Source organism: Egretta garzetta, unplaced genomic scaffold, assembly GCF_000687185.1.
Source record: "Egretta garzetta isolate BGI_Z169 unplaced genomic scaffold, ASM68718v1 scaffold392, whole genome shotgun sequence".
In the NCBI taxonomy this organism is placed as follows: domain Eukaryota; kingdom Metazoa; phylum Chordata; class Aves; order Pelecaniformes; family Ardeidae; genus Egretta; species Egretta garzetta.
This window is the reverse complement of record NW_009258761.1, coordinates 19,528-35,876: the sequence shown is the minus strand read 5'-3', so window position 1 is coordinate 35,876 and position 16,349 is coordinate 19,528. Positions and strand designations below refer to the sequence as shown.

General features: G+C 43.7%; 1 protein-coding gene and 1 long non-coding RNA gene across 2 annotated transcripts; both read left to right on the top strand.

Moving 5' to 3' along the window:
* The first annotated feature begins 65 nt into the window (after positions 1–65).
* On the top strand, positions 66–7,802 carry LOC118451715. The gene is made up of 3 exons (XR_004841265.1): positions 66–562; positions 2,285–2,337; positions 7,766–7,802. It is a non-coding gene; the product is annotated as an uncharacterized LOC118451715 (long non-coding RNA).
* On the top strand, positions 7,803–14,877 carry PGPEP1 (pyroglutamyl-peptidase I). The gene is made up of 4 exons (XM_035889029.1): positions 7,803–7,882; positions 8,415–8,647; positions 8,978–9,516; positions 12,192–14,877. The coding sequence occupies exons 2-3, from the start codon at positions 8,442–8,444 to the stop codon at positions 9,168–9,170; spliced, it is 399 nt and encodes a 132-aa protein (XP_035744922.1). The 5' UTR covers positions 7,803–7,882; positions 8,415–8,441; the 3' UTR covers positions 9,171–9,516; positions 12,192–14,877.
* Positions 14,878–16,349: the final 1,472 nt, after the last annotated feature.

Here is a 16,349-nt window from a genome sequence, read left to right as displayed (position 1 = left end):
CCCATCCCTGATCCGCCCCAAGGGTTTGCTGGCTGGGGAAAGAAGGGGACTGAATCTCCCAAGGAGCAGGAAAAGCAGTCAGGGCATGGCGGAGGGGTGGGGGACACAACATTTGCTCACCGACCGCCCCATCCCGAGCAATCAAGGTGTTGAAGCTGTTATCAAAATAACCCATGCAGCCCGGCAGAAGTGCCTCGGGGAAGAATAAGTGAGGGAATGAAAGGCCCCGGTGTCGCAGGCAAGAGCTTGTCAGGCTCCTTTCCCCGCGGTACAAAGGACGACTGGCTTGATTTGTGGGGAAGGCAGTTCTGTGACAAATGGGGAACTCAGTGAAACTATTCAGGTCTCCCCCCGGCAGCTGAAGTTGAGGCCGTTTGAATAGCGAGCGCGGGGGCGAGGGGTTCGTTGTTGTCGATGCGCTGGAGCGGTTTTAATTGGAGGCAAGTGTCTTTGCAGGGAACAGTTGCGGAGAGCGAAGAAGCAGGTGGCAAATTCTGGCTTTTCCAGAGCCGTATCCATTGCTGAGCGGCCACGTTTGGCGGTGACTAAACAGAAAACTTGCGTCAGTAAATATTCTGCCGCTTGCAATACTTTTCCTCTCTCTTTTCCCCCAGCCTGTTTTCAGGGAAGTCTGTTTCTAAAATGCAGTGGTTATCTTGTCAGGTCTACCCATATTGATAATCTGTCATCGATGTCACGCTAAATTCCTTTTTAAAATTAGCAATGGCGTTGTGTTCCCATTCAGTTATGAGCGTGTGCTAGCTGAGGATAAGTATTATTTGTGTGCAGTTTCTTTTTTAGAACTCTTTAAGGAGATAATCCCATAAAGTTCTCTGCAGCTGGTTTACTGCTAATGAGCCTTGGAGGGCCCTATTGTGGATGTGGAGGAACTCATGGGCATGCTTGGTGGAGTTTGCTGCCAATAAAGTTGCTTATCTTCTGCGAAAGAGATAACACAAGGGATCTGTGTAGGGGATGAGTCAGAGGAGCGATACCCCACAATTGCGTTTGTGCCAGTTTGCGTTTGGCTTCAGAGTAAGAGGGCTCTGTTACCTGCGTGGGCACCTGTAGAATTTCAGCCTTCCAGTGGCTGAATTGTTAAAAGGAAATAGATTTATTTAATTTCTTTTGTAAGGCTATTTCAGTTTCTTTAGGAGTAAAACCTAGCAGGTCACGGTTGTTTGTTTCCAGAGAGCTGTGTAGGACATCCCTGACTTGCAGGAGCAACTGAAAAGGCATTCGATTATTTGATGGGTTTACCCATGCGGCAGCCGTAGATTGGTGATTAGTAACATTGGAGGTTTGCTTGCAGGAAAACACGCGTTTTGATTTTGTGGAAACCTTCGGAAGATTTATTTTGGGGAGATATCGACGTTGGTTAGATTGTAAGAGATCCATCAGCGTGGATGAGCCCACGCTGTGCCAATTCCTTACGTCGCCGTGTGCCGTATAACCTCAGACTTACTGTTGATAGCAAATAGAATGTTTCCATTAACGTGTCATATAATATTTGTAGTCCCTCTCAAATCCTTTCACGAGTTAGACAAAATTTATGTCTCCTAATTGCATTAGGCTCATAAGGTAACTCTGACATTTTAAATTAAAGCATATTGACGTTGCACCCAGATAAATTGCCTAACCTTTGTGTGCTTGCTCAGGAAAAGATGTTATGGATTACTAGTTAACTCTTAAGTTATTCATTAGGAAATTTAAATGTGGTGACTAAGTATTTTTGATAGTGCTATCATAACCTTTGCTGCTTGGTGTAGGTGGGTCATCAGCAGCATTTTATTTCCTCCTAAGGCGTAACTAATCCGAACAGAGATCTCGGTGAAGACCTGAGCAGAGAAAAAATATTCGAGGCAGGCTTGTCCACATTCGTGGAAGTATCTGCTGTGGGCTAAAACAATCAGGAATAGAAAATCCAATAATGATTCTCATTCCGTGACATCGGTCAACTTATCTGTTAATAACAAGCTTTTCTGACCTGGTCAGGAAGGAAAAAATACGCTTCCCCAGTGTCTGCTGGGGAAAAAAAAAAAAGAGTTTCTTTTTGAGGCAAGCTATTGTTTTCCTTCACAGTAAAAGGTGTATAGTTCAAATACTTCTGTGAAGGTCTCTTATTTAGTACTTGGATGTAAAGTAAATAAGGATTGGGCATTAGAAGAAGGGGGTTTTCTTCCAGGATATATAAACCAGGAAGGTGCAGACTGCTTTGCAACTTTAAGTTTAGTCAAACCTGTAACGATGACTTCATCACTGTGGATTTTTACTTCTCTTCCAGGGTTTGGTCCATTTGGAGAGCACTCTGTTAACGCCAGTTGGATTGCAGTTCAGGTAATGCTAAGCCGTGCTGATAAGATATCCGTACAAATTTTAGTTTGCAGCTCTTTTATAACTTGTCTTCGCAGTTTATTGACTGAGCCCAGCTCGCTCCAGATATCCAGATGGTCAGCTGGATAATGTTTTATTCACTTCTTGGAAAACAATCCCTTAGCTAGCAGAATTTAATGAGATCGAGTTAATGTAGCTAAGGCAAGTAAGGAATTCATAAGCTAACTCCCTTGGCTTGAAAGATGTTAAATGGGGCCTGGAATCTTCCTCTGCCATAGAGAATTCAAAATAAATAAACAAACAAACCCAGAAGAAGAATTTTTATGTTTTTCTCCCAGCTCTAGCTTGAATCCGGGCAACTTGGGTAACCTTTAAGCCATGTCTCATCTGTAATGAGACTTCCACCTGGTAGTCTTGTGGAGTCGAGCATGCAGCAGCAAGTGGTGCTTGACTGAACAGAGCTGGACCTTGCTGGAGACAGGGGTGCTTGTTGGAGCATCGCTGCTCGAGCAGATCGGACGCGCTTGAACAAATCAAGTTTGTGCCACTTGTAGCTGCATATCTGCATGAGCACATTCGCCTCTGTAACACTGATATGTTCACAAATGAGGCAAGAAGAAGAAATCAAACTCCTGCTAGATGGCCAGCTAAACTAAGGAGTTAAGGTTGCTTGCTGTAAAAACATCAGCTAGGGACGGTGCTGCCACATCATCCCGCTTCTTCCTGATTTGTCGCTTCAGGATGTGGTTTATGACAAAGCTACTGGGAATTCAAGGGTACCTTTTAGTACAGTTGCCCGGGGAATTAAATCTGTTTTTCTCCCCAACACATTTCTCTTCCCTTCAGAGCTCTGAGATTAATATCTTCTTTAGAATGCTTTTAAATTAAATCACAAACTCTAATCAATTACAGTCAACTAATGTCCAGCTGTCTAATGTGTTGGCTGGTATGGGAAGATGGAACCTTTGCCTCCAAGAGCCTTTTGGAAATGAATGTGTTTGAGTTAGGGTTTGCTCAGCTTAAGTTTGGGGGAAAATGCAAGCTGTGTATGTGGAAGAAAACCTTGCATGTTACTGAAATTTAGTGGTGAGGCTAATTGATTTGGGTTGTCCTTACTTGTGTAATGTCAGTTATTGTAAACAAGCTACTTTTATTGTAGAGGAGACAGACAAAAGGGTATTGTGCTTCTGGGACAGGAAGAGTGGTGGGTGTTCTGATGTTGCTTACAAAAACAAACCTAATGTATAATTCCTATAAAGAGAAATGGCGTGTCATTCCTTCAGCCCGGCAGCTCGAGGCACCGATGGCCACTCAGCTGTGTGGCTGATGGATGAAGTAATCACGTGCATTTTAAATTCATTTTATGGGCTTGGGGGTGTTTTGAGAGTATAAAACTAGAGTTGGTGGCATGCAATCTGCCGCATTGGAGCCCATCTTCCTCCAAGTCCTGTTTAACAGCTCGCGCTAGCTTCTAACTAAAAACATAAACTTTCAGGCAGCGGGGAGGATTTGCCTTTCCTTACCCTTCTCAGCCCTGAGAGGCCCAGACAAAAAGGAACAGCATGTCTTTGAGCACATGCGAGTTGGGCATTGTGCAAGTTTCAGACAGGGGACTTCATGGAGCTGAGTGGACACAAAGGCGTGTCTGAGTTTCTGAATCCCAGACGGTGTGATCTGCATTTTAATAGAAGAAAAATCAATTAAACAATCTTTTTAAATCCTTCCTAGCTTTAGGGCTAAGCTAGTTCTGGTTTATTACATCTTTTATTATCCTGCATCCCGAGGATAAAATTCTCTGCTTTTCTCTCCAGTCCTCTTTTTGGTTTTATTTGGCTTCTTACCCAGAACACTGATACGGTGTGCCTTTTCCCCCTGACTGCAGTGTTTCTAGTATAGCTGTTTGGTTTTGAAAGCTAAACGATTTTTACATGTGGGTGCCTTAAGTAGCGGTGGCAGCGATCTAATAATGCGAAGATGAAACGTTTGGAGAATTTTACGCATGGGGGAGAGATTTCCTATAAATTCAGAGTGAAGAATAACTTCTTTCCACTTTCTTCTTTAAGGTCTACAGCAAAAATGTTTTGTGTTAATGTGGATTTGCTGTTCTGTGTTTTCCTCGTTTTAATATTGCATTTGAGGAGTTTTGTCAGCTGCAATTTTTGCTTGGGAGGGACCTTCCTTTCAAGAAGAAGTTACCGAAACAGGCTTTCTGTCTAGTGCATTTTCCATCCTTCCCGCTGTGACTTAGGTGTAGACACAGGTGTGCCCTGTGGACTGTGAAGCTAATGGGCTCCTGCCTTCATCCCCCTGAAGTGCTTCTGGCTGAGGAGGAGGAGAGAGGTCAGAGTGCGTTTTGACATTACGAAGGACAATTGCTGTCAGGGTGTCTAGACAGACCTGATAAGGATATTAAAGGCTCACAAAGACGACCATTGTTGAGGGGTCAGGGAATCGGTCAGACATGTTCGTTTTTCTATATTTGTCAGGTATACAAGGCTGCGGGTAATAAGTTGTCTGGGGGCCAGCGTACATCTTTATTATTGAATGGAAGCGCGTGAATGCGGGGTTTGGTTAAAAGAAAGTTGTGAATTTGTAAAGCTAAGGTTTAATGTGCCTGCTTCTGGAGAAGGTAGCTGTCACTGAGACGGTGCGGCTCCTACGGGCCGAGGTTTTTTGCTCGCTGTAGATGCTCGTTCCACACAGCCGGTAAAACTTTCCGCGATCAAATTCATCTTTAGGGGCTGTTTCACGCTCTTCAGAGAAGAAGTGATGATGAATTCCTCCCAATTAATGCTCTGGAGATCTTCCTAAAGAGACTGACTTGTATTTGAATACTCTCATTTGTAAACTACTTACTTTATTAACACACCACATAAACCAGCTAACGTTTTGAAGGCAGATTTGTGTAAAGAAGATGTGATGAAACATCACTTAGCATCCATCTCTGGTAATGAATGTCTGTGTGTGCCAGACACTAATCAATACAGCAAGCCTTTAATATCAGACTTGCCCTCAGAGCCAGAGCGAGTGATTTATCATTGTTGTTGCTCATATCTGCTGGTCCGTGAAAGTCTTACTCTTGCCTTTGCTGCGTGTTTTAGTTATCTTAAATCTTGTTACACTCTCAGTGGTCTGTCCCTACAAGTGTGCAAGGTTTTATTTCTTTTTCTCAGTAAAGAAACGACCCATGCTGATAACTACAGAAAAAAAGGATGCCAAGGTTCTGTTCCCAGTTATATAGGGGAGGTAGGATTGTTATAGGGGAGTCCAAAAACCTCAACTCGTCCTCTCCTTTCAGCTCTCTTTAATTTGAAAGAATTTTAAACCGAGGGAAACAATTTTAAACCGAGGGAAACACCAGATTTGAAATTGAGTAAGCTTCATTGAAAATAGCTAAACTTCACTCCTGATCCTGAAGTTCGCAAGTATAATCTCTGCGTGCAGGAAAGTAAAGCCTAAGAATTGCGTGAAAGAGCAGCTCTTGGCTCTGATCACTGAATCCAAATCTGAAATAGAGATAACTTAATCAATTCAAGAATACTTTGGAATGTCCTTTGGTAGTTCAATGGCTTCTTACATTGCTGTTTCTACCTCAGATCCATGAGCAGCGGCTTATGGATGTGAGAGGTGCAGGTTATTTTCTTGCTGTGCATGCAGCCCCTTTGATGTTAGCACAAGTAATCATTTCAAGCCTTTGGCATGAGGAAGCTTGCATTTTTCAACTGACATGTATCTCGGAGGAGAAGAGCAGCACCAGACAACAAGCTTCTGCTGTGTATTAACTTGTGAAAAGCTAGAGTTGGTTCTTCTAGCTGAAACACAGGCCTGGTGATAGAGACGCAAGAGTACACGTTTCCTTGTCTTCAGGGAGAAGGACACGCTTGCAGCTTCTTTCTAGAGGAGAGCGAGGAATGGGACTTTGACTAAGGCTGTTAGCTTTATGGCTCGTACAGTCACTTACCAGCCGTGAGAAGCAGCTGTAAAGTGTTTCAGAGTGCCAATAAACGTCATCTTCATCAGATGGAACCTTGATCAGAGTTAGATGCTGTTGGCACTCATTAAACATGCCAACGTTAAACACGATAGCGGAAGTCACTTTGGTCACTGGAAAAGTGCCTGCTGGTGTAGGCTTGCACAAGGCTCCTAGGTTTGAGCTCAGCTGATGATTTCGTTCATGAACGTTTTTTTTCCAGAGGCTTCGGGCTGTGTGGGTGTATCCTTTCCTTGAGTTCTTGGCAGTTTGATGGCTCTGAAAGGTTTCACTTCTGAGGAAGTCCTGTTCTGGGCTAGACTGGAACAGTCTGAAGTACCAAATGAGCCTCGAACTGAAGCCTTACTGGTGAGACTGGAGTGTGTTGAAACAGAGACCAAAGAAGAGCAAGGGAGAAGTGTCCAGGACCATGGGCTGTGGGTAGAGGGAGCTCACAGTGTTGGGATGAAACAGTGTGCTTTCCAGTCAGGTATACTGGGGGAAAAGAAAAATAAAAAGAACTTTCCTCTTCCCCCTGGTTTTAAAGAAGTCTTTGCAAGGTATTTAATAGACACTTTGTGTTTTAAAAGGTTTAAAGGAAATTGGCTAAGTTTATTGCCTGGATATTTGGGATGTTTTCAAGGCATGGCTTTAGTTAGCGTTCTAGAGGGAGAAATAATTTACTGCATTAGTTGAATCACTACAATGGTAACAGCTCATGTTGCAAAATTCAGTACAACATGTTAGGTATAGGTAAGGCTAGCGATGGAAACCTGTTTTACATTTTGGAAACAGGCCATGTTGTATTCCAGATTCTGCCAAAATAAAAGTAAGATGAGTATGTTGAGGAGGGTGTGTGCCAGTGTTGCTTCAGTTCCTTATACGGGGAGCGTTTGTTAGGATTTGCGGAGACTCACAGACCCAGAATCCCAGCCTGGTAGTGCTGTCACCTAACTCGGACAGCTCTGGACCTGGAAAGAAATGTGAATTTGCTCTCCAGACCAGCAGTCCTGAGAGGGGACAAATCAGATGATGAATATAATCTTCCCAATTCTACTTTCTCTACATCATACCTAGTTCTTTCAAGAAGTGAATATAACTGTATACCTCTATAAATAACGCAGCCAACCTTTCTTTGGAGTGTGGGTGTTGCTGATAACTATTGTCAGTTAAATGTTGATTTCTTTGTTATACACACATCAGAGCAAAACAAACGGTCCTGTGGGTGAAGACTGTTAATGCAGGTGGAGAGATGCCTTTGTTGTTCCCCATTACGGTGTTTGGTTTTGTGTGTTTTTTTTTTTTTTTTTTTACAGTGCTGTTCACAAGGTTATATAGCCTGTAATGTAAGCTGATGTCCCTCACAGCAGACCCGCTCTGCCTTTAAACCTTGCAGAAGTATATCCTCTGCTGAGCTTGTGTCTCACCATCTTGGTTTTGTTGATTTCCTTATCTTCTTAGGAGCTGAAGAAGCTAGGACTGGGAGATGACGTGGATCTGCACATCTACGAAGTCCCAGTGGAATACCAGGCGGTGCAAAGGCTCATTCCTGCATTATGGAAAAAGCACAATCCACAAGTGAGTAAAGGGAGGAGGAGAAAAGACAGGGCATATGGTTGAAATCTGTCATGCTTAATTCAATGAGTGTAATGTAAAGTCTCATTTTTAATGTATGTTCAGACTGGTAGTCCCTCACTAGATCTTTTCCTCTGTTGTCGTGAGAACACGTGAGTTTGTAGAATTTTATAGCTCAGAATAGAGCACTCCAATTAATGGGAGCAGTCGGTGTGAAGAGGCCACTGCAAAGGGCTGTCTAGACAGCTTGCGGTTTGTCTGTGCCACCTGGGCTGTCGCAGCGGTGGGCTCGGCTGTGAACGCACCAACGTTCATTTTTACCCTGAGTAAATTACAATTTAGGCCAGGAGGGGGTGAAACAAGAAGAATTGTTCTGTACTGGCCCCACGAGTTCATTGATAAAATGACTTGTCACCGTGCTATTCATGCAAGGACTCCTGTAACAACTCCCTCAGTCTTTAACTGGGAATAGCAGGCCGTTGGTTCTCCACCGGTTGTATTTTGGTTGATCTAACTTGTTTCTTTTCTCTTGTAGTTGTTGGTTCACGTAGGTGTTTCGGGTATGGCCACAACTGTAACTCTGGAGCAGTGTGGCCATAACGCCGGTTATCAAGGCTTAGACAACTGCGATTTCTGCCCAGACTCTCAGTGTTGCGTAGAAGGTGGCCCAGATTTCATCGATTCTGTTATTGACATGGATGCGGTTTGCAAGAGAGTCTCAGCACTGGGGCTGGATGTCATGGTCACTACATCTATCGATGCCGGCAGGTATGGGATGCCAGGGATCAATGGGGAAAATAGACTCATACTGCAATGCATGTTTCCTTCGTGCTCAACTCATGAGACCTGTATGATTTGTACACTTTTCACTTCTCGTGGGGCTGGCAATACCATCTATTTTTCAGTGGTCACCCAGTCACCGGGGAAAAAGAGAGGTCTTTGCCCTAGATTTGATTAAAGCAATCAAACAGACTCACAATACCCGCCTTGCGTTCTGCTCTTTATTGCAGGGTGTTGCTGCAATGCTCAATGATAAGAATATACAGTTCCTCCGTATTTGTCACTTGTTGCTAAATAAGCTCTATTCTTGTGTTTCAGGTACCTCTGCGACTTCACTTACTACGCTTCCTTACACCAGAGCCGCGGGAGGTCAGCTTTTATTCATGTGCCTCCGCTGGGAAGACCATATACCGCAGAACAGCTGGGTCGGGCACTACAGGCTATCATAGAAGAAATGCTTGATGTTTTGGAGCATTCTGAAGACAAAATCAATTGTCAGCATGAACACTGAAAGTGGGCAGAAGTTATCCTAGTATTGCACTTCCAAAATTATCCCTGCTACGGAAGTACTGGGGAAAACGGTCTGAAACATACGGACCCAGAATTGGAGACTTCAAAAAAGGAAAATTCCACTTCTAGAAATTGACTTCTTTTTTTTTTTTTCTTCTGTCAAATGTGTGCATTTCAGCCTAGGCAACAAAGGATTCAAAGTCTCTTCTTGAAAACACCTGCAACTACTCATTTCTGAAGTGTGTGTGCTGTGCTTTATCCAGATCTTACCTGTCGGCCAAGTGGCAGCTACTGACCAGTCTGATACGGTGCAGATGGAAAGATTCTCATCTGGGCTTGGCGTTCAGGTGCAGGGAATCGATAACCTGGTCTGCTAATGACTGGTTCTTAAGTTGAAAGGTTTGCTTTCATTTTGGTTTGGGGTTTTTTCCCTCTTTGGCCCAAATTATAGCTTATAATGTAAAAGCACGACTGAAAAGAGTTGGAATGGTGTGGGTTTGTCTGTTGGAAAACAGCACTTGGTGGAGATGAGGAATCTTTGAAATTGCTTTGCTGAAATGGAAAAATATTTTATTTCTCACCCCGCATTGTCCAAATATTCGTAGGGTCCTCTGTAATGTCCTGGTTAACTGGTAGCTGCAGATAGAAGGGATGCGTTTTGGGTTCCTTTTGTTTTGGAGCAGGAAATAGCTTTTTTTTTCCTCCTTGTACACATTATGAGTCTAACTTGCGCCAAATACTTCCAAATGTCTTTTTTTATTACACTCTCGATGCCACCTTCCTCATTCAAGCCAACCATATACCTCCTGTACAAAACACATTGTTTCATATGTGTATAAAACAAATCATTAGCGGTTAAATAGCTTTGCTAAAGGCCACTTTCTCTGCAGGAGATCTTTATCCTAGACTCTTGGTGCTAGCTGTTATTTTTAAGGTGAAGGTTGAGTAATTTATAACTTCCTTAGTTAGAAATTTTCATTCTTGTTAAAGGTTAGAAGAGTAATGTTTAACTTAAATTCTAGATTGCCACCTTGATTTATTATAGGCATAAATATGCAAACGTGCGGATTCGAAGACGTTCTGCCAAATCAAATCTAAACCCTTAAGCCTATTCCCACTGTCTGTAAACCAGCGGCAATGATTTGAAAACTAGGAGTTTTGCTTAGAGTGAGTATTTGGGGCTGTTTATTAGTGTCCCCCTCCCAATGGGAGGGTACAAAGTGCTGCTTCTTGTGTGAACTTTCCCAGGAATTAATTTGGGGAAGTGTACATGCAGGTTCTAAGCAGGACTTTAAAAGTGGTTGACGCTAGTCGCATGTGTAGGTTTGCTTCCAGATTACCAGACTCCAGTGAAAGACAGATGATGGTACAGTGGGAACAGACACAAAATTGTAATCGATGACCAGTAGGTCTCATTGAGGGGCCATTTAAATGAAGAGGTCTGTGATTTGATTCTAATACTTTTACAAAAATTTATATATATATATATAACCCAACATTTTGAACCATTTTAAAATACCATTATTTTAATTTTTCTAATTATGAATGATTCTGCTATAGTATCTCTCAGTGAGAGCTGCCATTGACTTGCTGCTTTCCAGTAGAAGTCTAGTGACAAAGGAAATGCCACTTCTCCTTGTCACCCTTGGGGGAGGACGAAGACTTCTGCAGTCGTAGTAACTTTGCTAAGGGGACCTGTGTAAGAAGATGTTTGGAGAAACTTCTGGTTTACCGAGGAAATTACTGCTGTATTTCCTCTACAGGCTTTCCTGATCAAAAGAGTTTGCCTTCAAATTAAATGTTCTCTTTTGCATTCAAATACAAAGTAGCACTTGTCAGATTGTCAGCAGGCAGGCAGACTTTCTGATTAGTAATTTATTATATTTAATATTTTGTTTAAATATTCGTGATCTGACACATTTTTGCAAATAGTTGAGCTACTTATCTTGTAGGTTTATTCCTTTATCTGGTAAGAATTTTTTGTCATCAGTGTATCCTAGCTGCTAAATTTTTAAAAGAGGAGTAATTCACATATTCTGCTAGGTTCAGCAATTGATTTAAGTAATTTTCAGTAACGCTATTTAATTTACGTGTAATGTAGTTGTGAATAAAATGGGAGTGGAAGATCAACAGTTTAGTGAGGCGATAACAAAAAAATGCCCATGGAATCGAAGTGGCCGTAGGAAGGGCTGGTTGGACCAGCGATGCCCATGGATGCCATGCTCGGAGAGCCGCAGGGGTGGTGCGGAGGCAGGTCGCTGCCGATAAATGCCGCCGAGTGAGAGGTGCCCTACCTGTCTGTGTCTGTCAAATGTTTATGCTTCCTTTGAGCATGCGAGCGGGCAGCCTTGGAGATCCCCCCCCGGATGTGGCTGAGCAGGAGTGGCTCCAAATTCATCTGTAGGGATGGTAGACAGCAGCAGATGCACGGGGAGAACGACTTTCCACGCTAGTTTATTCAGCCCGTGGGGTATGGGCTGTTCGACACCTGTAGATATTCTTCCTTGGGTGCTCTCCGCTCTTCAAGGGGAAAATCTCGAGCCAATTTCTGTGGCTGCTGTTTGTCTAAGGACTGCAGCGGTTGACCTCCTCCGTGTCAGTATTAAAAACCTCATTTTTGAAAATACCTTGCTGTGGGCATTACTTCGAGCTGTGCGTTTCCTCGTAATCTGTTTTTGTGAAGCTTCCATGTGATCAGTTTCTTAGAAAACATAATTTATTTTATAATCTTTTTTGGGTTTTTTGAGAATTAGTCCTCAGAGATTGTATTTGTAAAAGGGTGTCTTGGTGGTAGAGAAATTTTGTATAGTGAAACTTTAAAAAAATGGCATTAAACTAATTCTATTTAATCTGACCTAAATTAAATACTTTTGGGTTTTTTGAAAGGCTTTTGTTAAATTCATGAATTCGTTATGCCTTTCCCATAGGTGCGTATTTTCTTTGGAAATACGATGTCAAACTGATGCAGAGCTTCAGAAAGCTGATGTTTTGTGTAACGCGTGCTGTCTGCTTTCTCTTCCAGATCACCAATACATAGAATTTGCTAATTTGCACTGACTGGGAGACCTGTTGCCAACCACAAAAAAAATGTTGTGCTAGTGAGTAAGTGTAGGAAGTTCAGGTTTAGTGTTAATTACCGTGCCTGCAATTTAACAAATTTTAAAAGCTGGTAGAGGTTTAGAATCCTGTGACTGCAAAATTGTCTCTGGGGATGCACTTCACGAGAAACGGGGGTGAGAATGTTTTGTGTGGAAGAGAGAAATAGGGAGGTTCCACTGTGTTGGGTCTGATGTCATTTTATCTGCTTGCCAACAGCTCAGAGTAGGAACGTGCTGGTGAAGTTTGGTGATGACAATTTAATTGTTTCAGTTATTAAATGCTGCGGAGGATTTTGAGGAACTCCAGATACTCGTAAACTCCTTCATAATTTGGCAACGCTGATTTGGGAGGTACTTCCTTTGAATTAAACATGGTAATCAACTCTGTAAAACACAGCAGAAAGAAACTATGAGCTTGGAAGTTTCTTTACCTTAAAGACTCCTTATGGGACCCTTCCAACTTGAGATATTCTATGATTCTATTGTCTGGTTGAAGGTAAACACCCATTGTACAGCAGCTCTTTGTCTTTTGGGGGCAGCTTTTGGAAAGGATATCAAAAATCTGTAAGACCATATAGAGCAGTTCACGCTTATCTGGAGTATTCCCCAACCCGATTGCTTCCTCCTAAATGCGGTAGTAGTGGGAAAGGATGAAAAGGTCATGAAGATGGTTAGAGGTGTTGAGTGTGGTTGTGACATGAGACTGCAGCCAAGAACTGCTGAGCTTCCAGAGTCCTTCCAGGAAGGACATGACCGAGGGTGTTCAAAAGTTTAAGACTTCATGAAAACTGACCGGTTGCTCTGCTTTCACCCCAACGAGGAAGGAAATTCAAAGGCGAGGTGTCTGGTGTAAATCTGAGATTAAATGCTTCCTGGCTGACTCCTTGTAGAAATTGAGAAGGTGTTCGCATGCAGCACCGTGTTGTAAAGCGTAGCTTGATGCATCGGGTCCTGCCTGCTGCCTGCAGCAGGAAAACAGACTCATCAAACCAGGGCTGTGATCTAACACATCAAATTATTTTTATCTCCATGGGGTTTGTACTACACGTACTGTGGTAAGTCGGGTAGGAAACTATTTGTGTTTACTTACCTAGAGAGTCACACTTAGATGTAGCATTCAGACTCTGCTGTGTCTCTCACTGTCCTGCCGGTTGTGCAGGCAATATTTAACCTTTTAGTGCCTCAGTCAGCTGGCAAAGGGGATTATTCCGGGCCACTGTCACGCAGTGCCATGCCTGGAATAAAAGCCCAAGAGCTTCCAGGCCTGCAGACTGGACAGCACAGACTCCCAGTGTTTGTGTTTTTGTTAATGAAAAGGCTAAAAAAGTTATAATCCACTGAAGTTTCTTCTAATTCTTAAATAATCTTCATTTGATCGAGCGCGTGATTCGTTGACCTCGCATGCAGGCTTTCCTTATGAAATGTGTAAAAGGAGTTGCGGTAGGGAGAGCTTCGTAAAACCAAAACCGGGAAAACCGTGTAAATGAGCTGAACTGGTAATTCCCCGTGAACACAGGAGCTAGCGCTGGACTAAAGCAGCGACTATGGCCTGACCACGTTATCTCATGGTCTAACTCGTTGAGACTCGCACATCTTTTTTAACTCGTCATGTGTTTGTAACGCTCTAAGCGCGTGGCTGGTGCTCGGACACGAAGCTGCTTTAAGAGTGAGTGGTAGCGTTTGGAAGCTGACTGGAAACCAGTATATTTACGTGTAGAAAGTACACTTGGGGGGTGGGGGGTGGGGTGTGTTTAATTATGATTTTCAGCTTTCAGCCCGCAGCACAGATAATGAAATTGTCGGCAATGAATTTGTACGTACTTTCACAAAGGAGCTCCCTTCCCGTTGTCTCCTTTGCTTCAATACGCTGTCCGATAATATTCTAATGAGAGGAATTTCAGAGTTGCGAAGGCTTTCTTTCAAACCGTATCTGTTGGCTTGGGTAAAAAAAAAAAAACCCAAACCCTAGTTGATACCATAAATACACATCTTGACGTAGATGGATTTGTTATTTTTGCACCAGAAACCCTAATGGTTTGCAGTATGAAGTGCACTTTTTCTTAAAAAAAAAAAAAAAAAAAAAAATTGTATTCATGTCTGATTCGTGTCTTACGTGATGAAAGTGATATTCTGCCAAGCCTCCAAAGCTGAGGATATTGTTAATTCTTCATCGTATGAATCGAAACCTGAGATCCGCTTCTGCTCAATCGATTTTAAGACGAAGTAGAGAAGAAAATGCCTCCCCATAGATAGGAATTAAACATAGGAAATGAAACTTTACACTGCCCTTAAATAAAACTCTGTGCTACTTAAATACACGTTCAGGTTTTCTATTGCACCAGCTTCTTAAATCGCAAATGTTTACTTTGATTAAACAGGGAGTGCCTTGTCCTGTGCTGGGCTCGCTTTTGGAAAGCAGAGTGATGGCGATGGGGACAGATGAGCCCTTTGCACATCAGGTGGGTGGGAAGACTGGGCTTTCGGCACTGGGAGAAACTGCTGACCTTGTTCGGTGTCCCCTTTATCCGAGGATGCTCTTCAGAAACTGCACTGAATTGAGTTCTCGAGGTTTTCTGACACCCGCTTGGACCTGACGAAGGAAAAAAAAAACCCAGAGTATTTGCTACTTGGTTGTCGCTCTTGACTCGGTTGTGAAGGTTATTCTGTCTCTCCTGTAAGGTTACGTGTTTTGTTTGGACTCCATCCTGCATGTTACAGCATCACTCAGCCTCGCGGGTCCTCCGTTCGTTAATTGTGGTGACAAAAGCAGTTGTCTGTCTGGGTATCTCAGGTGTTGCCAATCTCATGCTTATCAGGACTCTTGGAGCTACAATTCTAAATCTGTCGGGGCTTCTGTTTTTCTCAGTGTGTTCTTGCAGTGCCTTGTAAAACCAAACAATCTAGCGTGTCATGAAAGGGCTGTGTAATAAAGAACCGTTAACATACTTTCAGCTTGCTCTTGCTAGACTGGACTTTGTAACTGAAAATCTAAAGCGATGTTTCAAAGTAAATAAAGAGTTTAACTCTGGCTCCTGGTGTTCTTTCACGCTCGTCGGAAGAAGTCCTTTTCAAAGGTGCCTTTTGTAGGTGGCGATTGCATATGGGTGATCACAGGCTGATAACAGCGTATTTGGGTTTATACCCTTCCCTGAACACCTCCTGCTATCAGAGATGAGCCCTCGGCCTATATGGATCCCCTGCCCTGTGCCGCATGGCCGTTCTTCGGAATGGGAACAGATGCTAACTTGGCTCCTTCTCTTAGACCTCATCTTAGACAACGTCTTGGATGTTGGTGTCATTTCATTCAGAAGAGTATTTGGAAGTTTTCTCTTGCCATCATCTGTTATATATGTGTGTTTCTTTTATCTACTATGTTTGTTCTTTGTACCTTGAGGTAAATTTTCCAGCTCTCACTTAGACCATGGAGCCTAACGGAGCCCTTCTCAACAGAGCGCTGCACTGAAATATTCACGCAATAACTGTTGAGCGTTACTGGTGTTAAGATACAGAGACCCGAGGAGCGCGTCCTTCCCCTGATTCGATAGAGACTTTACAGCAAGCAGCAGCACCGTTGGTTCTTGAGAGCCTGTAATCCTGAAAGTCTTGGGAGAAAAAGCTACATAACGGTTTTGATTTGTGAGTTTGAGGCTTGCTTACCAAGTGCACCCTCAGCAAGTTTGCAGACACCACGTTGGGTGGGAGTGTGGATCTGCTGGGGGAAGGGGGGCTCTGCAGAGGGACCTGGCCAGGCTGGATCCATGGGCCCAGCCCAGTTGGGTGAGGGGCAACAAGGCCAAGGGCTGGGTCCTGCCCTGGGGCCACCACAACCCCAGGCAGCGCTCCAGGCGTGGGGCAGAGCGGCTGGAAAGCTGCCCGGCAGAAAAGGCCCTGGGGGGGTTGGTCAAGACGGGGCTAGAGAGGAGCCAGCAGGGTGCCCAGGTGGCCAAGAGGGCCAGCGGCACCCTGGCTTGTATCAGGAGTGGTGTGGCCAGCAGGAGCAGGGCAGGGAGCGTGCCCCTGTGCTGGGCACTGGGGGGGCCGCCCCTCGAGTGCTGGGGTCAGGGTTGGGCCCCTCCCTCCCC